At 42.0% G+C, this 21425-nt stretch overlaps 1 protein-coding gene across 1 annotated transcript in view; it reads right to left on the bottom strand.

Moving 5' to 3' along the window:
* Positions 1-71: 71 nt before the first annotated feature.
* Positions 72-21425, bottom strand: part of Fbp2 (fructose-bisphosphatase 2) — a 28647-nt gene continuing 7293 nt past the window's right edge. Inside the window, exons 3-7 of the mRNA XM_004656862.3 lie at positions 20390-20482; positions 15346-15486; positions 11260-11397; positions 3263-3382; positions 72-441 (exon numbers count right to left, since the gene is read on the bottom strand). Coding sequence (XP_004656919.2) covers positions 247-441; positions 3263-3382; positions 11260-11397; positions 15346-15486; positions 20390-20482 — 687 coding nt within the window. The 3' untranslated portion in view covers positions 72-246. The remainder of the gene's footprint in view (positions 442-3262; positions 3383-11259; positions 11398-15345; positions 15487-20389; positions 20483-21425) is intronic.

The raw sequence follows: 21425 nt of genomic DNA, 5'->3' as shown, positions 1-21425 counted from the left end.
TTTGCTACTGATTGTGACAGGTGACACACAGAAGTATTCTTTTCACATGTGAAGTTTTATTTGTAGCCCTTTGACCATAGCATTGCTTCTTGCTCTTAACCCTGTGACGGTTGGCTGCTGCTTTTTCGAGTGTGATCTGGAGGGTTGGCACTTTTTCCTCATCCATGACACCTCCATTTACCAATCACCATCAGTCCTTAGCACAGAGTGCAAGACAACAAGAAGAAGACTCGCAGGCCACACCCACTACCTGCCTGCCTGGTTCCTCTGCACACAGGCAAGATATTCCTGAACATCATCTGGGGAGCCCAGAATGAGAGGGACTCGCTGGTGAATATTCTCTGGTTTCACATCTAACACAGGCTGGCTGCCTGTGGTTGCCATGCCTCCTGCCTGCTCAATGATGTAGGCCACAGGATTGCATTCATACAGGAGCCGGAGCTGGGGAGAGACAGAGAGAGGTAGATGTAAGTTGTGCAAAAGGCCAACATACAAACTGTGTGATAGTTTGAATGTAAAATGTCTCCTGTATACTCATGTGTTTGAACAATTAATCCCCACTTGTTGGTGCTGTTTGGTGAGGTTGGAGGTCCTTTGGAGGTGGACCCTTGCTGGAGGAAATGTGTCCTGCGCAGCACTCAGCTCACCCCCTCTACTGTCTCCGTACTGGTGTTGAAGATGGGACGCCCAGCTATCTGCTCCCGCCACACTTTCCCTACCATAATGAAACTGCCTCTCCAAACTGAAGCAGAATAAACCCTTTTCTTCCATAAGCTGCTTCTAGTCAGGTATTTCTCCCCCAAGATGACAACGTAACTGTTATGTTCCACCAAACTAGAGGAGGACAATAAATTCTGAGCTGCATCCTGAGTGTACACGGTGAGCGTGCTCAGTGAGCATGGGCTTGTGTGGTAAATGTGAGTGATGCCTGGGCTTTCCGACCCACAATAGACTGGTGCAGGTGCTGGGACTCATCATGTGACCTTGAGAGAAACCTCTGGCCTGGCCAGGTGTAGCTGAGACCCCTACCTGCCTATCACATGACCTCTGTGCCTACGAGACCTGCTTCTTTTTTTTTTTTTTCTTTTGGTGTTTAGAGGTAAGGTCTCACTCTAGCCCAGGCTGACCTGGAATTTACTATGTTATCTCAAGGTGGCCTCGAACTCACAGTGATCCTGCTACCTCTGCCTCCCGAGTGCTGGGATTAAAGGCGTGCACCACCACACCCGGCGAGACCTGCCTCTTTTTCAGTTTACCTTTGGCTTTGTGTTGTTTCATTTTTTTTAATTTTTGGTTATTTTCAAGGTAGAGTCTCACTATAGCCCAGAGTAACCTAGAACCCACTCTATAGCCCCAGCCTGGTCTTGAACTCACATTGATCCTCTGCCTCTCAAGCAATGGAATTAAAGGCATGCACCACTGTGCCTGACTTGGCTTTGTCTTTTTTTTTTTAATTTTTTTTTTTTGAGAGTGACAAACACAGAGAGAAAGACAGATAGAGGGAGAGAGAGAGAATGGGCGCGCCAGGGCTTCCAGCCTCTGCAAACGAACTCCAGACGCGTTCGCCCCCTTGTGCATCTGGCTAATGTGGGACCTGGGGAACCGAGCCTCCAACCGGGGTCCTTAGGCTTCACAGGCAAGCGCTTAACCGCTAAGCCATCTCTCCAGCCCTTGGCTTTGTCTTTTGAGATAGGGTCTTGCTATGTAGCCCAAGCTAACTTGAATGTTAGATAATGAAGTCAGGCTGTAAGCAATTAGCAATTAGTTGGTTCAGATGCTTTTTAAACTTCAGCATTATTTTGAAAAGCACTTTCTGGAGCCAAGTCACATTTTCTGTGACCTCGAATACTCCCATGTAGACAACTGGTCTTCACAGCAAAAAAGCACTTTAGCCTGTAGGCCATGTCTCTGTGATCTACTCTTTTTTGACAACTATGATCTACTCACAGCCAAACAGAGGCATGTCCACACAGGAGAGAAGTATGTATGTGTGTGCACACATGCACATTTCATGCATGTGTCTACAAACAAACATGACACAGAAACCAAGAGATGAAACATGGAGCTCAGGAACCAAGGGTACCTTCGGTATGGTCAGTGGTCATATTGCCATCAACAGATTTGTTTATGAACTGCATGTGTTTATAGGGCACATTTGTGTAATCATATGTGGATATTTTCAGACTCACATTTACATAATTAGTAATAACTAGTCTTTATGTTATACCTGTTGGTGCCAAGTATGTGGCAAGCATGGTTCTATTCAGAACTTTCCCATCTTTAACTGTCTCACTCAATCCTCTGTTGCAATTTTCTTTCCATCAGCACCCCCAGCCTCTGAGACACATTTCTATGGGAGGTGCTAATAAAGATAAATGACTTTGTATCACAAGATTTCCACTTGATAATGAGTATTTTTGGTACTGTGTCATAAAGTTGCAGTTAGAGTTTCTAGAAACTACCTTTCCAGAAACACTGAAGGAATTCTGAATGGAAGTTTTCATTCTGGTGTTTGGGAATTCTCTAGGGTATTTTTAAATGTATCTAAGGGCCTATGTGAATCCTCCAAAAATTAATGCAAAGTGGATGTTAATAAATTTTCTAAAAATAAAATTGATAGCTTTCATTAGATCCTCTAGAAGGTCAATGATCCCAAATCAGTAGGTGCTTCCAATGAAAGTTAGTGGGAGATGAGCTCACGCGGTCCATGGAAAGTGATCGACATGAGACCAGAGAAGGAAAAGCATCATCAGGCATCACCATGCATCATGCCAGCCTTCCCTTCCCCAAACCTGCCACAGCCTACAAACTCATGAGTGGAGGGCTGCAGAGATAGCTCAGCAATTAACACACTTGCCTGCAAAGCTAAAGGACCCAGGTTCAATTCGACAATAACCATGTAAGCCAAATACACAAGGTGGTACATGTGTCTGAAGTTTGTTTGCAGTGGCTGAAGGCCCTGGCATGCCCATTCTCTCTCTCTCTCTCTCTCTCTCTCTCTCTCTCTCTCTCTCTCTCTCTCTCTCTCTCTCTCTCTCTCTCTCTCTCTCTCCCTTTCTCTGTCTCTCAAATAAATTTAAAAAAATAAAATTAATTAGTCAAAATAACTCATTAGTGGAAATCAGACCTTGTTTCAATTTTTCCATCCTCCCACTGACACACATGCCCCAAAAGAGATCAATAGCCACACATCAGGCCTGAAGAGAAAAGAACCCCAGTGGATCACTGAGCCAATAACAGCCAGTGGATACAGGAAAGTTACCTTTCCCTTAGGACTCTTCTGATTGGCTGGATACATGAAGATTCCTCCATAGACCAGGGTGCGATGAACATCAGCCACCATGGAGCCCACATACCTGGCCCCATAGGGAGCACTGCCATCCTGCAGGGCAGAAAGAAAAGACAGGGCCTAGGTGCTTAGCAGCTAACTTGGACCAGCCCCAAGGTCACAAGCCCTGTGGGTACAGCCTCTGCATTCTGATGCTGTACCCTCCATCCACTAGCTTAGGAACTAAAACCATTATATAACTGAGCCTTTCCTTCCTTAAGTGTCCCTCAAACCTCATCCTGCTATTGAACTAATTAAATATAGGACCACTTAAAGGCAAACACTATCCTGCAGCTATGATAACACAAAAGAGGGGAGTGAGGAGAGAAGAAGAGGGAAGGGATGGGCCTAGGGACCAGAAGGAGGCAAGGAAGGAAGAGAGGAGAGGGGAGAGAAGAAAGAGGGGAGGAGATGGAAGAGGAGAGAGACAACACTCCATAAACACAAGGTTCCACATCAGAAGATTAAACCAACTATGGACCAAAACGATTCAAAAAATAAAAATTGCATCTGTATTGAACATGTACATTTTTTTCTCATCATTATCCCCTAAGTAGCTTAGTATAAGTGCTGGATAGCTCAATGATGTAGTGATTTGCCTAGCCATAAATTTGTCCTCCAGCACTATATACAATAATGAAAATATAGTTTTTTCCATATATATGTGCATGACATATGTAGTAATTTATGTTGTATCAGATATTACAAGTAATCCAAAAATGACAAAGTATATGGGAGTGTGTGCATAGATTATATACTATATATATATATATATATATATATATATATATACATTTTAAATATTTTATTTTTATTTAATTATTTTTATTTATTTTATTATATTATATATATATTCATTTTAAATATTTTATTTTTATTTATTTGGTTTCTTGAGAGATAAAGGCAGAGAGAGAGTAAGAGAATGCCAGAGTCTCTAGCCACTGCAAACAAACTCCAGATGCATGTATTGCCATGTGTGTCTGGCTTACATGCTTACTGAGGAATCAAACCTAGATCCTTAGGCTCCACAGGCCAGTATCTTAACCATTAAACCATTTCTCCAGCCCCAGATAACTACTTTGTTTTAAGAGACTTGAGCATCAAGAGATTCTGGCATACCAAGGAGGCTGCTGGAACTAATTGGTGGTTTGATTCAGGTGTCCTCCACAAACTTAGGTGTTCTGGATGTTAGGTTCCCCAGATGATGACAACTGGAAATTAAAGCCTCCTGAAGGGAGTATATTTGGGGGGGGGGGGGGCTTATGGGTATTATAGCCAATTTCCCCTTGTTGGTGTTTGGCACGCTCTCCTGTTGCTGTTTTCCACCTTATGTTGGCCAGGAGGTGATGTGCACCCTCTGCTCATGCCATCATTTTCCCCTGCCATCGTGGAGCTTCCCCTAGAGCCTATAAGCCAAAATAAACCTCTTTTTCCCACAAGCTGCTCTTGGTTGGGTGATTTCTACTAACAACACGAACCGGACTGCAACAGCTACCATGGAACCTAAAAGATGAAACTTGATTGGCAGCTTCAACTTGGCTCATTGTGGTTCACAGTACTTCATCTTTCTAGGAACCAAACCTCCTTGAGTAATCACCATGGCAATTTTTTTTTAATTTTTATTTATTTATTTGAGAGCGACAGACACAGAGAGAAAGACAGATAGAGGGAGAGAGAGAGAATGGGCGCGCCAGGGCTTCCAGCCACTGCAAACGAACTCCAGACGCGTGCGCCCCCTTGTGCATCTGGCTAATGTGGGACCTGGGGAACCGAGCTTCGAACTGGGGTCCTTAGGCTTCACAGGCAAGCGCTTAACCGCTAACCCATCTCTCCAGCCCAATTTTTATACTTATTGCAAGCAGTCTTTATCCACTGGAAAAATTCTAAACACTTTTGGAAATAATTCAAGGAATACAATTTATTTGTAAACCTCAATTTCATTAGCCATATATAATGAAAGGAATATTTCTTCTGAGAGAAATAACTCAATACTCATGATATTTCTCAAACAGAAATGTTTCAAGAAAATCACAACATACAATTAACTCCTTCCTTTTTAAAATTTTATTTGGGTCTGGAAAGATGGCTCAGTGATTAATGTGCTTGCCTGCAATGCCTAAGGACCCAGGTTTGGTTCCCCAAGTAAAGCCAGATGCACATAGTGATGCATGCATCTGGAGTTTGTTTGCAGTGCCTAGAGGCCCTGGTGCACCCATATTCTCTCGCTTTCTCCCTCCCTCTCTCTCTAAAATATTAAAAATAAAATTTTATTTATTTATTTGTGAGCATACACGTATGTGTGTGTGTGTGTGTGTGTGCATACATGCCAGGATCTATTGCCACTGAATATTTACTACAAGCAAATGTGTGGAATCAAACCCCTGGGGCATGCTTTACAAGCAAGCACTTTTAACCACTGAGACATCTTCCAAGTTCCTAATTAATCCCTTTTCTAGCTGTATTTCTATTTTTCTTTATTCAGTGATTCACCAGTGATTTCTTTGTTTAGTCTAATAATAGTTATCTAGCAATGTAATGGGAGCCAGTAAATTCTTCAGGGAGTCCTTCAAGCACTTTGCATTGCGACAGCGCTTGGGATTAGCCAATGCAGCATAAATAATGAGTGGTGACAAGCTAACATGAATTTCAAAATAAGTACTCAATCAAAAGATATTTTACGGACTTTAAAAACTTAAACATGAGCTCCACTGAATATTGGACACAGGCAGTACTTTCTAAGAACAGGGGTTCTGGGGAGATGGCTCAGTTCGTAAGGTACTCTTCTCACAAGCATGATGACCTAAGTTTGGTTATCAAGAACCATGAAAAAGCCAGGCACTGAGGCACATGCCTGTAATCCCAGCACTGGGGAGATAGGAACAGAAGGGTATCTATGGCTTGCTCACTAGGTAGTCCAGCTGAATGGGTGAGCTCTGGGTTCAGTGAGAGACTTTGTCTCCAAAAATGTGAAGAACAGCTCAGAAAGACACCTGACATCGATCCCTGTCAATCAACAGCATCCCTACTTATCTAATGCCATTTTGGGGAAGTTTGGGGGATCACATGCTAAGCAAGTGCTCTCCCACCAAGCTTCATCCCCAGCCCTCATGTTCTTCTTGTATCCATAGATGGATCTTCTCAGGGCCAAGAAAGTGTCCCTGGGCTTTTGTCACACTTTTGGTCTGCTCAGAATCAAAAACAAACACTCCCAAGACTTCCAACACTTGGCATGTGTCAGAACACGTGCACAGGGCCAAAGGAGTTAATGACCGTAAGGATGAGGAAGGCTCTCCTTGACAGTTATGTTCCTGAAAGGAAGGGTTCAGAACATGTCGGTCAATCTCTTGAATCGTGGTGTGCATGTGTTCGTGTTGCCCTATTTCTTATTTTCTCTAAGATAACATTTGTTCTCAGTTTAGTGTTTGTCCTTGAGTATCATGACTAGTTTCCGTGGAGCTTGAGTCTGTAAAAACAACTTTGTTTTTCAAGATGTGTTCCCTAATTGCCTTGGATATAAAAATGCTAGGCTCTCTGCAATAAAGTGTCAGATGCATAAGACCTCTGGCTCCTGTGTCTTTATTTCAGGTCTCTCCTCCAGGATCCCATGAATCAAGAATTCACAGGCATGGATTAAAAAAAAAAAAAAAATCACTCCCCAGACCTCAAGCTTTGCCTGTAGAGATTACCAAGCATTACCCCTGTTCTTTTCTGAGATGTTACATGTAGTTTTCAATGTATAGAGCTTTTAAAATATTTTATGGAAAAGTCAACTAGTAAAGCCAAATCCTCCTACAAACAAAACAATGGCTAGAGACAGATTTATACCAACCTTGCCATTTCATGCCAAGTAAGAACTAGTAGATTTTAGAGCCTTCATTTAGGTTAAAGAATTAGAAAACATTCTGATTTTTTACAATAACAGAAGAGCCAGATCTTGAAATCAGACTTAGAAAGATCAAAGGAAAGTTGCATAAAGCCATCGCTCTTGAGAAGAAGACACTCACTTTTTCTCTGTAATAAAACACTTTCCTGAGACCTTACTTTATCTCATCTCTGAGTTACCTCACTAATGATGACAAGACCCTGGCAAGCTGTGTAGAAGTGTCTATCTGCTCTCTGTCTGGAGAGCTCCCCAGCCTTGCTACTGGCAATGATAAGACCCACTCACTCAGAATACTGGCGGCAATAATAGGACGATTATTATTATTTTTTTATTTTTATTTTTTTGGTATTTTGAGGTAGGGTCTCACACAAGCCCAGGCTGATCTGGAATTCACTATGTAGTCTCAGGGTGGCCTCGAACTCACGGCAACCCTCCTACCTCTGCCTCCCGAGTGCTGGGATTAAAGGCGTGTGCCACCACACCTGGATTAATAATAGGACTATTTGAGGAAAGCAAACCTATTCTCTATCTAAGGCATATGTTTCCCATAGCGTATTTATTCCACTGGCCCCATTCTGAATTTGTGGATTAATTTTAAAAACTGGTGAAATATCTAATAATCTTTCTAACATAGCACCTTTTCACAGTATAGTTATTAATGCATTGTGGATCATAAAACCCACACAACTGCTCTTTGCTTGCCTCTTGTTTTCAAATGAAATGTGACAGAATGGAGCACATAAACTAAAACAGAATTAAGTAGAACAGAAAAAATGCATGAGTGCCATGGAAGGATAGCTAGTTTAGTATTTGTTTCAGTTGTGTGTTCACACTTGTGCATGTGTTCACAGACAGATGTGCTTGGAAAAAACTGTCCCAGTCTACCTTTTTTACTCCTATGGCTTCTCTTGGCAACTTCCATAGATCCCTTTAAGGCACATCCTCTGTTTTGGAAAATCACAGAGTAACTTCATTGTAGAAGTTCAGTGGCCTTCTGCCAGCCTTAGTCAAAAACATCTAAGCAAGACTATGAGAAAGGACATAAAAGTTACTGGAAGAGTAGAAGACTTCATTTGGGAGAAAATAAAGGTTAAAAACTGGAAATGATCTCAAATGTCCTCTAAGGGCTCCAGTTTTATGAGGAATTAAGTGAGTTTAACAGTTAGATTGTGGAAAAGACTAGAACCTAAATCTCCCATGATTCTGTCTGCCAGCATGATAGAATCGTGTAGAACTGGAGAAAATCTCTTGACAGTACAGATCTAAGGAGGGCCTACCCTTAATCCCAGCCCCGTGGAAATCAGTCCTGCTAGTCAACATCAAGAAAGATTCCCTTTACAAAATGTTTTGATCTAGTTACAGTAACATATGATCACTGCACACTACACATATTCACATAAAACAGGAGCCACTATTATCAAGGTTGCGCATTCTTGGAAGACATTTTATACACACACACATATGTTTGTGTGCACATAACTACATGTATGGGTTGTAAACTCAATGTAATTAAGCTCTGTAGCCATTTATTTCACTTACTGCTTTGTAGGCATTTCACTATCAGTATGTAGAGATGGGCCTTCCTTTTCTTGGATAATTAGATGTGTAGTGTAATGTTCCACTGTGTGAGTATTCCACAGCATATCAAATAGCCCCTCCTGGAAGATACTGTTCAGCTGTTCCTTTTACTATTTGAATGAACAATGCTGCAATGACATGCTCCTGAGCACATATCTGTCTCTTTTTTTTTTAATTTTTTTTTAAATTTATTTATTTGAGAGCGACAGACACAGAGAGAAAGACAGATAGAGGGAGAGAGAGAGAATGGGCGCGCCAGGGCTTCCAGCCTCTGCAAACAAACTCCAGACGCGTGCGCCCCCTTGTGCATCTGGCTAACGTGGGACCTGGGGAACCGAGCCTCGAACCGGGGTCCTTTGGCTTCACAGGCAGGCGTTTAACTGCTAAGCCATCTCTCCAGCCCTATCTGTCTCTTTTGAACCTATTAGCTCTGTAGGAAACACTGCTAAGGAGTGGGCAGTTAGGATACACTACTAAGAAAGGGGTTAGGATACACTGCTGAGTCAAGACATGGATCTTTAAAGTGTGTGATCACAGTACCACATCACCCTCCAAAAGCGCAAGGACATTTGTTTTCTCTAAACATTTGTGAGAGGGCTTATTTTCAACACTACTGAGCTCTGTCCATCGTTCAAACCTCTGCCCACCTCATATGTGTAGTAAGGCTACTGAGATACCATTTCACTTTGTATTTCTTTCTTATGACCCTCATCCCAATTGCTAATCAGACGTACGTGTTCCCTCTATGATTTACAGTTATCATCCCCTTGTCCAACTTCCTATCTGGGTGCTCATCTTTATCTTACTGAGTTGTAAACTGGTCCTGATATAAAAAAAATATTCACCTGCGAGGTGGGAAGTTGGCTCAGTGGGTAAAGTGCTTGTTGCAGAAGCATGAGAGCCTGAAGCCCACATGAATGCCTGGCATGGAGGTGCACACCTGAATGCCAGCGCTCAGGGGGTGGAGGCAGGGAATTACCAGGACAAGCTAATTAGCTAGGCTAGCTGAATCAGTGTACTCTAGGTTCAGTGACACAGACCCTTTTGCAATAAATAAATAAATAAATAAATAAGTAGAGGGCAAATGACGAAGACACTCAACATTTGCTCACACACATGTACTCACATACATATGAACATACATGCACAACACATGCATACATGAGCTATGCCTCTGGTATCAATCATATATGTAATAGGTACTTTTTTCCTAGTTTACAATCTATCTTGCTTGCTAAATCTTTATTTTGCAGAGAATTTTATTTCTTAGGGATAAGAAAATTATGCTCCTTTATGAATCTGCAGAGATATTTATAATCTAGTATTGGAACCACAGTGAAACCATCTCTAAGACTAGGCAGTTTTAAATGACCTTGAATTTCTTAACCTTACAAGTCACATCTTGTTTCTTCTGCATTAGGACAGCTCACAGATTTGTATAATCTGAACACCTCCAAAAAAGAAGAGGAGGAACTGGCTCTTCTAAGGATTTAGTTTTAAAAAATACAAGAAAAACCCCACAAAAATAATGCAATTTCATAAATCTTCTATTTGAAACAGCAAAAACAGGTTCCAGAATTCTTTTTGGTTCATTTGTTTGTTTGTGAGTGAAAAGTTCTTACACTACTATAGTGCAAGCTTGCCTGGAACTCCCAATGTAACCTAGAATGGTCTCAAACTTGTAGAACTCCTCTTGGCCCAACCTCTCCATGAACTCCTCCAACTGGCTCAGGTCCCAGAATTCTTGACCAAGTGCCACCTGGTCCTGTGAAGCCCTGGCCTCTTTGTCCTTGGAGGTCATCAGGACTTTCGGGAACAGCACACATACCACACCACTACTTTTTCACCAAATGAAAAAGGCCTTCTCTGACCTTGTCCCCAAAATTTGGAAAATAAGGAACTCAACATCTAAAGAAGCTTCATTCAACTTCAGCTTACCTCCACCTCCACCACACACACACATACACACACACACACTGGATGTTCTTCGGCTCTGGCCAATGGATGGAAAGTAGAATTCCTTACTGGGCCTTGTGAGCTGCATTCATATCCAAAACACAGTAGTCCTATTGGAGTGAATAAACTTACTGAAACATGAGATAAATGCAAGTTCCTGGTATTACAGCATGCACACTGACTTTCAACTGTAACTCTCCCATCTTAAAGCTCTGTAGATTGTAGCTTAGCAAATAAATGACTTGAGAGAAGTTCTGGCCAAACTTCTAGATGTTGAAAATGTTGCCTCTGCTTTCTTCATAAATAATTTCTTCTGGAAAATCTTTATTGTAGTATCCCCTAGGTAAATCTCGGCTACAAAGGCAATTGATTGCTTATAAAGCACTGCAGTATCCACCAGACTCATCCAGACCCGAGACAAACAGTAGAGTCTACCTCTTTAACTAAACTGCCACCAAACAGCTCCCCACCATGACAGCCCTTTTGGCCACTGTTCTAAGCTCCCATCACTCACCTCAGGGAATTTCTTCTTCTGCACATACTCAGTTGTGGCAGCATCAAAATACTTGGCATAGCCTTCATTGAGGCTATAAATCTTTCCTTTCTTCTTAATCTTGATATCTTTTTCTACCAGCACAAATTCTCCAAGAGCCTAGAGAGATGATAAGACACTTTAAGATGAAGAGTAATACCAGAGAAAAGAAGCCAGCAGCTCACCCCTAATGATCAGAGGATGTGAGAAGATAGTGGCCTGCTGGAAGGACCCAAGGGTTCTTTGTTGTGGCCCCCGAGCTTGCCTTGTGGTGTGTTCATGAGTGGATGAATGGTAGAAAACACATCATAATATCAACAGAATAAGTGATTAAAAATAATTCAAAGGAAAGAAGTCTATGGTCTTCTTTCTTTGGTTTTATATTTTCCAGTGTCATTTTTAAGGACTCTAAGAGTGCTTATCCCCATGTTTTCATTCCCAATGTAATATCGTCAGGAAGATTTAGGCAATCACCAATGAAAGAAAGAAACCACAAGTATAGGTGGGAAGGTATGGTCTTACTATTAGTTTGTGCTTTAATTATTTTGTCTAATTTAATATGTTGGAGACCATTAAAACTTCCTGATAGTCCAACTACATCTACCTGGAGAAAAAGAAGAAATTCATTCTATTAGATACTTCATACTCTATATAAAGAAATAAGTAACAAATGTTCAAAGAATCCTCAGAAATGTTAATAAAAGTTCTGACCAAGTACCCCACCAGTTCCTGGAAAGTCTTGCTGATATCTACAGAACATCCCTCAGACAGCTTGCTGTCTCATTCTAATTCCCTAAGAAAGTGATAAGCTTCCTGGTGCAGGTATCACCTCAAATACTGCAGGCCAAGTCACCAGGAGAAAATCCATAGTTTTGATGAGAATGTGAAAAACTCTTAAGATGATAGCTCCCAGCTGGCATCTAGACCAGAAGTTGCCCAAGGATCACAATCTTCACTCCCCAAACAGAGAGATAAGGGATGCAGACATGTCTGAAACAAGACAGTAACTGCACAGGTATCTACTCTACCCTTTCCTCTCTCCTGCCTAACATGCGTGATGCCTGCTTCCTTTCCTGTGAGTCTCTACTTGCATTTGAACTTCCCTGCCTTCCAAATTAAAGTGATGCAAATATCTAGTCATGAGTTGGACCTAGTTCTAGACAACATCCCATCCACAACCGACCCTTTCCTTCTCAAACTCCCTGGCAATCATCAAGTAAGGCCTAAGGATTGTCATAGTCCACCCAAGTTCTTTCCCACCTTAACCCACCTGATTTTTACCCTGTGTGGTCCTGAGAATCTTCAGTTCCTAGCTTCACTCAGTCATTATGGGCAGCTATTGCAGCTCCACTTCTTAAAAGTATCCTAGCTTCCCTTAAAGAATGACTTTTCGGCTAGGTGTGGTGGTGCTTGCCTGTGGTTACAGCACTTCAAAGGCTGAGACAGGAGGATTGTGAGTCTGAAGGCATCTAGACTACCTAATGAGATATTGTCTCAAAAAAACAAATAAACTATATAGATATGTATATATGTGTGTATACATATATGCATATTTGTCTATATACATATATAAAACATATTTTTATTTTATGGTTATTTTTATTATGATGAACTTTACAATATAAACATATTGCATATTGGTCATACTCCCATTGAGTTTTCCCCTCTCTACCACCCTCATTCCAATGAAGACCCTCCTGAGTGGGGTTGTTCATATTCATTGTGGGGTCATAAATGCACCAGTCAGTCTCAGTGGGGGGGGGGGGGAGAACAATGACTCAGGATACACCTTCCCACCCTGTAGCTTTTACAATCTTTCTGCCTCCTCTTCAATATTCCTTGTGCCTTGATAGCTTGTTATAAGTCTCTTTTAGTGTTGGGCTTTTCTTCATCCTCTGAATTTATGCTTTAATGCATTCTGAGTCTCTGAAGTATTTACCACTATCTCCCAGAAAGAGGCTGTCAGGCTATCAGTGAGAACAGAACTTGAGTTTAAATCTCCACTTCCTCTGTAATGTCTCTTGAGCCCTGGGACATATGACAGAGATGGCTCATCTTGTGCTAGGAAACAAGCTAATTTTTCTTGTCATATTGATGGCTCTTTGTTCTCCTTGGTATTCACTGCCACCTGTTATTTTTAATTCTCTTTGGATTTCAGTCAAGGAAAACTCTAATCCAAGCCTCTTTAGCCAAAGGTCAGGTATGTGACATACTTGGAAAATTGGATATTCCTACCTTGCCCTTGAAACCCAAGCAAGAGACATACAACTAGTGGTGATATCAAGACCTGGCTGGACAAGCTACAAATCTGTTCCTGAGCTTCCCACTTTCTGACCCTCTAGACCATTTCCTGTTCCTCTTGACCTTCCTATGTCTGGTCTGGATTCTCAGCTCTTATCAATGCACCTTTTATTTAAATACCTTTTGTCTAACTAAGACAGGATCACTTCTCTCTTTCTAATCAGCAAGGAGCTTAGCAGACACCAGTCATCTAAACAGGGATATTCTTCACTAGCCATGAGAATCAGGAAAGACTTATCTCTCTTTCAGTCATGTAGCCAAGCTCTCATGCTTATCTCTGTCAAGTTGGGCTCTCCTACAATAACTGCAGACAGAGCACAGGACTGCCTCTGAGTGTTTGAGTTGGATCCCAGGCCAAAAGTGTGACCCATGGCCTTCAGAGCCTCTGAACTACACTGTCCAGTTGTTCGCAGTTATCCTACAGCTGTTTTTGAAAGCTGAGACTCATATTTGGGAGCCATACTTTCTCGGGTTTCACTTTCTTGAAAATGAGGGAAAACTGAGGCATCAAACAACTGACACAGTAATGGGTTAATATGTGAAACATTTATTTCCACAAAAAATAATAATCACTAGCCTAGTCTGGGGAGATAGCACTATCAATAACATGCTTGCAATCCCTAGAACCTACATAAAAATACCAGGCATGGTGGTGCCAACTGTAATTTCAGCACTGGGGTATCCTCCTCTGTCACTCTTCACATTTCTTGAGACAGTTTCTCATTGAACCTGGAGCTGGATTTTTTTTTTTCAGTAAGATTGGCTAACCAGCAAGCCCTAACAATTCTCTTGTCTCTGCCCCCAACAGCATTGGGGTTACAAGTGTGTGTTGTCATATCCAGCTTTTTAAATGGGGTTTAACCTGCTTTAAATATTACCCAGAATCATGTATACCTTTTTGATATGTATAATTTTATGGTTGGTTTGTTTTGTTTTGATTGAGGCTGTTTGAACCTTAACCTTCTGACACTTCTTTTTTGGTTTTTCAAAGTAGGGTCTCACTCTCGCCCAGGCTGGCCTGGAACTCACTATGTAGTCTCAGGATGGCCTCGAACTCATGGTGATCCTCCTACCTCTGCCTCCCAAGTGCTGGGATTAAAGGCATGCACCACCAAGCCCAGCGCTTCTGACCCTTCTGTCTTACCTTCCAAGTGCTAGGATTATACACATGTACCACCAGCAACCAATTTATATGATGTAGGGAATTGAACACAGGATTTGTGCATGCTGGCAAGGACTCTACAAACTTAGCTACATCTCCAATACAAATTTTATGTCCTTTAAAACTAAATTTAGGGCTAGAGAGATGGCTTTGTGGTTAAAGGCACTTACCTGTAAAGACAAAGGACCCAGGTTTTATTCCCCAGGACCCACCTATTTAAGCCAGATGCAAGGTGGCTCATCTGGAGTGTGTTTGCAGTGGCTGGAGGCCCTGGAGCACCCATTCTCTCTCTCTCTTTCTCTCTCTCACTCTCTCAAATAAATACATAAATTAATTTAATAAAACCTCAATTTAGCTAATAGGAAGAAAACAAATTCTGTAAGAACAGGACAAGGTGATGGAAATGACTGTAGAAACCACCCAGATCCCTTTGTTGGATCTATGTCTGTGCTGCTTTTCATGATCAAGTTGGCTTTCCAAACTAGACCATCTCATTCCAAAAGCAAGCATTCAAAATCACCAGAACGTTGTCCCAGGGGATAGGAATTGAAGAACACAAGCCAATGGAATCCCCAAAAGCAGATGCCCCCGAATTTGGTACCTACCGGGTCCAGCATGAAGAGATCCACACCTTGCCCTGTGGAAAGAGCCACCAGAGTTGCACTACCATAGAGTGCATAGCCTGCAGCCACAATATTGCGGCCAGGCTGCAGGGCATCCTTTTCTGAAGGCTCACTCTCCGTGGTCTGTGAAAAAGATAAGAAAACATATAGTGGGCCAGTGTTGCTAGAAAGAGCACTTTGCCAGAGGTCTGCACATTAGATCTCATGGAACCAATGAAGGAAGGGCATTTTCAGAGGGAGCAATTCCTCCAAACCCAAGTCTTTTCACACTTCACCTGTTCTTACCTCTCTCCAGTCACTTTTCCACATTCTTTGGCCTATAGACATATGCAATTCCTAAAGAGGTTGACTTGAAATTTGCTCTCCCTTCTCCACATACTTGGCTACCGTTACAGTGTGGATATGACGTGCCTCCCTTAAGGTTCATGCACTCAAGGCCTGGTCTCCAGCTGATGGCACTAATTTAAAACATTCTAGAAACTTTAAGAGGTGGGATTTAGCTGGAGGAATGAATTAACAGTGGACATGTCTTTGGAGGATGTATCTTTTCCCTCTCTGTATGCTCTCTGTGTTCCCTGTCCTCAATGAGATGAATGTCATGATGTCTGTCCAAGCTCATGGACAAGTAGTCATGACTTAAACCCTCTGAGACCTAGAGCAAAAATAAAGTTCTCCTTCCTCTTAAGTGTCCTGTCAGGAAACTTGCCCCCATGATGAAAATACAGTAACATAGCCACCTCATGGAAAAATTCTCTCTGTTGTAAAATTCATCATTTCAGTGGTTGACATACTGCACAGTGGGCAAAACAGACTTGACTCAGGATATCATTTCAAGCCATAGCAAATGGATCTAGAGGAAATGAGCTGCTGAGATCACAAATTGAGTTCTAGTTAAGTCACTACCAAGGCTGTCTAGGGTCTGTCCAAGGGCACTCGCCCCTTGCATGCTGTCAAAAAGAACGCTTGAAGATGCTTGAGCCACTCCCTTTGAAACTGTCACAAGTCATGCTCCTAAGTCATGATAATGGAAACCAAGCTCTCTGAATTCTGCTTTTGTGAAGTCTCCCATTTCTCATGTTCACCAGTCCTCTGAGGTAGATAGCACAGGAAGAATTTAGACCTGGGGTATTAAAAAAATTCATTCAACACTGTGAAGCCCATGGAGCTAGAACATTCTGGTTGCTGTAAACTTAGATGTTATGGAATATTCTATTTCCAACATTTTGACTTTACAACTGGTGTTCCAGGTACTGGATAACATGTTCTCCCAGGGTCTTTTTTGAAGCCTCAGTACATTTTCATCTGTGTGATAGACCCTTCTTTAGCAATGTTACCTGGAGGAGCACATGGTTATTTAGCCTGGCCTCCAAAGCCTGTGCTGTACTTAAAATTGAAGGCAGAAATCTCTGTGTTCAATTTCATCTAAATTCAAGTACTGGGGTCCTATGTTGTGAATAATAATATTCCTCTGTCTTCAAGCCTGTCGGTCTTAAGATGTTCAGGCTGCAATGGTGCAGTGAAAGGAGCCGTCTGTTTCTCTGCCTTGCTGTTACTGACTAGATGAGTTTGGTGGAGTTATTCCCCTTCTCTATGCTTCTGCTGTTCTTCATTCAAAAAGTACCAGTGGGGCCTGGAAATTTGGCTCAGCATATAAAGGTGCTTGCTGGGAAAACCTGTCACCCCAGGTTCAATTCCCCAGTACCCATGTAAAGCCAGATGCACAAAATGGTACATGAATCTGGAATTTGTTTGCAATGGCAAGAGAGGCCCAGGCATGTTTTTTCTTTGTCTCTCTCCCTTTCCCTGTGCCCCTCATGAATAATTTTTTTAATGTGCCAGTGACATCTATACCTGCCATCCAGGGTGGAGGAGAGGACCAGCCCAGAAGCAGGATACAGGGAGGTGAGAACAGTAGAAAAGCCAAGATGAGAAAATTTTCACTTAAAGCCACCTAAAGATACAACTGGATGTCTCTCTTCAGAACCACATAAATATTACACTATTTATTTCTTTTTGAAATATAGCTCCTTTACTCCTTTATCTTGTGTTTGACCTTGAAACAAAATCTGTTTTCAATTTTTTCGGGCAGTAAAGTGTTTTTGTCATTCTCTCCTGCTTCCTCAGCACACATCTCCTTTTCTCTCTTTACACAGAAAGAGAATATTAATAGGTGGTCAAAATTCCCTATGGGTTTCTCCTGCTGAGTTGAGTCTGGTTGGTTTCCATTCTGTTCTCCAACAAAGGAGTAAAATGAGAACCTCCTGTTTCCTTTGCCTTTCTTACTAGGAGGAAACTTTAGGTCCTTTACATAGTTTATCAAAGTGTGTCTTCTGCTAAGCTGTTGGTAGTTACCCCTAAATTGAAATTCTAGTTCCTCTCCCTGTTCTGACAATAACCAACAGACTACACATATGAATCTATAGATACACATTAGGGCAAACCACATAGCCACAACTAATTCCCCTTTGAGTTTGTAATCTGGAAACAACACTAGGAAGATGAAAATTAAAAGTTCAGGGCTGGCCGGGCGTGGTGGCGCACACCTTTAATCCCAGCCCTTGGGAGGCAGAGGTAGGAGGATCACCAAGAGTTTGAGGCCACCCTGAGACTCCATAGTGAATTCCAGGTCAGCCTGGGCTAGAGTGAGACCCTACCTCAAAGAAACAAAAACAAAAACAACAACAACAACAGAAAAGACCAGGGCTGGAGAGTTGACTTAGCAGTTAACGTGCTTGCCTGCAAAGCCTAAGGACCCAGATTCAATTACCCAGTACCCAAGTAAGCCAGATGCACAAGGTGGCATATGCATCTGGAGCTCGTTTATACTGGCTAGTAGCTCTGGTGGGCCTATTAATTCTCTCTCTCTTTCTCTAAAAAAAAATAAAAATAGTTTCCCTCTATCTATCTGTATCTGCCTCTTTCTCTCTCTCTCAAATAAATAAATATATTAAAATATTATTTTCTAAAGTTCATTACAGAAGTCTTGCCTTATGTGCTGTTTCCTGGGTAACACCATGCTTGATGACCCAGGTTAACTTGAAGTGGCTGATCCACCTTCTAATGAAGCTCAGAAAGTCAACAGTAGCCTTAACATGCCACAAACTCTACATCATGGACCTGACTTCTTTCCATAACCTAGGCATTGCACCTTTATCACAGCACCACAGGAGGGGTGAAAATAATGCAGTGTGACATAAATAAGTGTTGCTTTATGTGTTAAATTATGAGCGATTTAGTGGAAAGCATGTTCCAAGAAGTAAGTCTCCAGGACCAGCCGAGCACTCTGTCAGGGGAAGTTTGTCCACCTGAATAATCCACAAAATTCCCAAATACTGGTAGACTCCTTCTGCCTGAAAACCCAGGGATAGAGGCCTTCCCATCCTGCCCATTGCAATGATTGGTTCTAAACTGAAAGACAGACTTAGGGTTTGGTCTGGATTTTGAGGGGTGACATGAAGTTCCTGGCCATGCTGGATGTCATAGGTCGACTCCTATGATTCCCTCCCGTTGGTAGGCTGGAAGGACAGGCAGAATGATCCCACAGCTGTGCTAGTCCCATCTGTGGATCTTTTGCTTTACAGAGCAAAAAGGATTTTGCAGATGTAATTAGGGTTGTGGGTTTAAAATAAAGATGATCTTGGCTTGAGAAAACATTAGCTTTAGTCAAGTCAGTATGCCTAGAGACCAGGAGGGAAGGAAAGGGAGGAAGGAGATTTAGAAGGAAAATACCTCTGGTCTTTGTGAGCTTTGGAAATGAATAGGCTGCAAGTCAAAGAATATAGGAAGGGCTAAAGAGATGATTCAGAGGTTAAGGTGCTTGCCTGAAAAAGTTAACAACCCGAATTTGATTCCCAGTACCCACATAAATCCAGATGCACAAAAGGAGTGCGTGCATCTGGGGTTTGTTTGCAACCAGTAGAGACACCTGGTATACCCAATTTCTCCCTCTCTCTCTCTCTCTCTTTCCTTACAAATGGATAAATAAATTATTTTTTAAAAGAATACAAACAGCTTCTAGGAGCTGAAAAGGACCCTCAGCAAAAAGAGCAAGGTCTCCAGCCTACTGCAGAATGGAACTGACATCCACCATCAACTTAAGCAAGGCAGGAAGCAAATTCTTTTCACTCCTCATCCCAGTCTCTAGATAAGAAAGAGATCCAACAACCCAGTTTATGAGACCCTATGCAGATAACTCAGAGAAGCTTGCTCCACTCTACTTATTAAATCAACTGTTTACTAAATAAAACTAAATTAATGCATGTTATTGTGAACCTCTAAGCAGGAGGTATTATCACAGAAGCAATGGGACCTATATGCCTAAAACCTAATATAGGTTGAAATGACTATAATCTGAAATCTAAATTCTTTAACTGGGCATGGTGGTTAGTATAAACACTTAGACTCAGAAGCCTGGGGCAGGACAATTTCAAGCTTAAGGCCAGCATGAGTTGGAAAGAGAAATCCTGTTTAAATAAATAAATAATCCCTCAAAATCTGAAACTTTTAAAGTACCAGCATGAGGCCATGAATGGAAATTCCACAGGTGACCTCATCTGATGAGTCACAATCAGAACACAGGTGTACCCAAACCTGTATAAAATTACATGCAGGGATGTTCAAGCTGTAAGAGTCACAAGTGAACTTTGTGTTCAGATTTGAATCTTATCATCACGATAACTCATGATGCACATGCAAATATCCTAAAATTTAAAAATATATAAATCTGAAATCCTGAAACACTCTGGTCCCAAGCATTTGAACCTGTGCTACATCTGACATCTGTTCCATCGAACCAATCTAAACAAGGTCCCACGGGAATCCTTTCATGTCATCCTCCCAGGAATGCTGGGAAGAGGGCAGATGGAAAATTCCCATTGGAGAGTCAGAGGCAGAGACATGGGTTTTTGGTGTGTCTGCAGTAGGTAAGTGGAGGAAAATGTAAGACTCCTGGCTCAGTTCTCAGCTCAGGAACCTTCTGGAAACCTCCACATGAAGGAGAGATGATATGTCAGGTCTATAAACTCACCTTTCTGTAGATGGCAAAAATGGTTCCAATGGAGGCCAGGCAGTCAATATTGGAAGACCCATCCAGAGGGTCAAAGCAGACCACATATTTCCCCTAAATCACAGAGAAAAAGCCACACAATCAGCGCATTGTCCCATCAGCACAATTGTGCTAGGTCACAGCTGTTTATAACAGGCAACTCTACAGCCACAAGAAATTTAGATCTATGGGCATTTCCTTGCCAAAATTGCCATTACTTATGGGTGTGGCTCAACAGGTTTTCACGGAGCAGCCAACATAGGCTGCACAATACACTAGGGATCATTCACGACACACTCAATTTGTGGAACTGATATCTGAGTGGTGGAACACACTACACAGGCAAGAACACACAAAAATGAAGTGTGGCAAGTGCTCTGAAGCAAACCTGAGCAGGTGAGGGGCTAGAGTGTGGAGAGGAGGTGACATCTGATGAGAGACTTGGTTGGAATTTAAAAGGCACACATAGGGCTGGAGAGATGGTTTAGCAGTTAAGGCATTTGCCTGCAAAGCCAAAGGATCCCCTTTAGATTCTAAAGGATCCACGTAAGCCAGATGCACAAGGGGGCGCATGCATCTGGAATTCATTTGCAGTGGCTGGAGGCTCTGATGCACCCATTCTCTCCCTCTCTCACTCACTCTCTCTCTCTCTCTCATAAATAAATAAAATATTTTTTTAATTTTTTTTAAAAAGGCACACAGAGAACTAGGTAGAATTTTAAGCACACTGATCACATGCTCCTGGCATAGTGAGCAGGCAGGGAACACACTACAGAACTAGCAGACAATGGTACATAAAAGTGGAGAGAGAAACAAGGGTTCTAGTCACTGGTATTAGAAGTTGAAAATAATAGGTGGGATTCAGGTGATGTGAGACAAGTGTAAGGGGCCTTGCAAGGAACCTGGTTTACTTTGTCTTTTCTGTTCTTCCAGCTAATCAGAAAGGTATGGCTCCTCATCCCCAACAAACACATACAAAACAAGAACCAATTGTATCTATTCTAGATTACTGTGCTAC

Source organism: Jaculus jaculus, chromosome 2 (genome assembly GCF_020740685.1).
Source record: "Jaculus jaculus isolate mJacJac1 chromosome 2, mJacJac1.mat.Y.cur, whole genome shotgun sequence".
Taxonomy (NCBI): Eukaryota; Metazoa; Chordata; class Mammalia; order Rodentia; family Dipodidae; genus Jaculus; species Jaculus jaculus.
The sequence above is the reverse complement of the archived record's forward strand: the minus strand, read 5'-3'. Positions and strand labels throughout refer to the sequence as shown.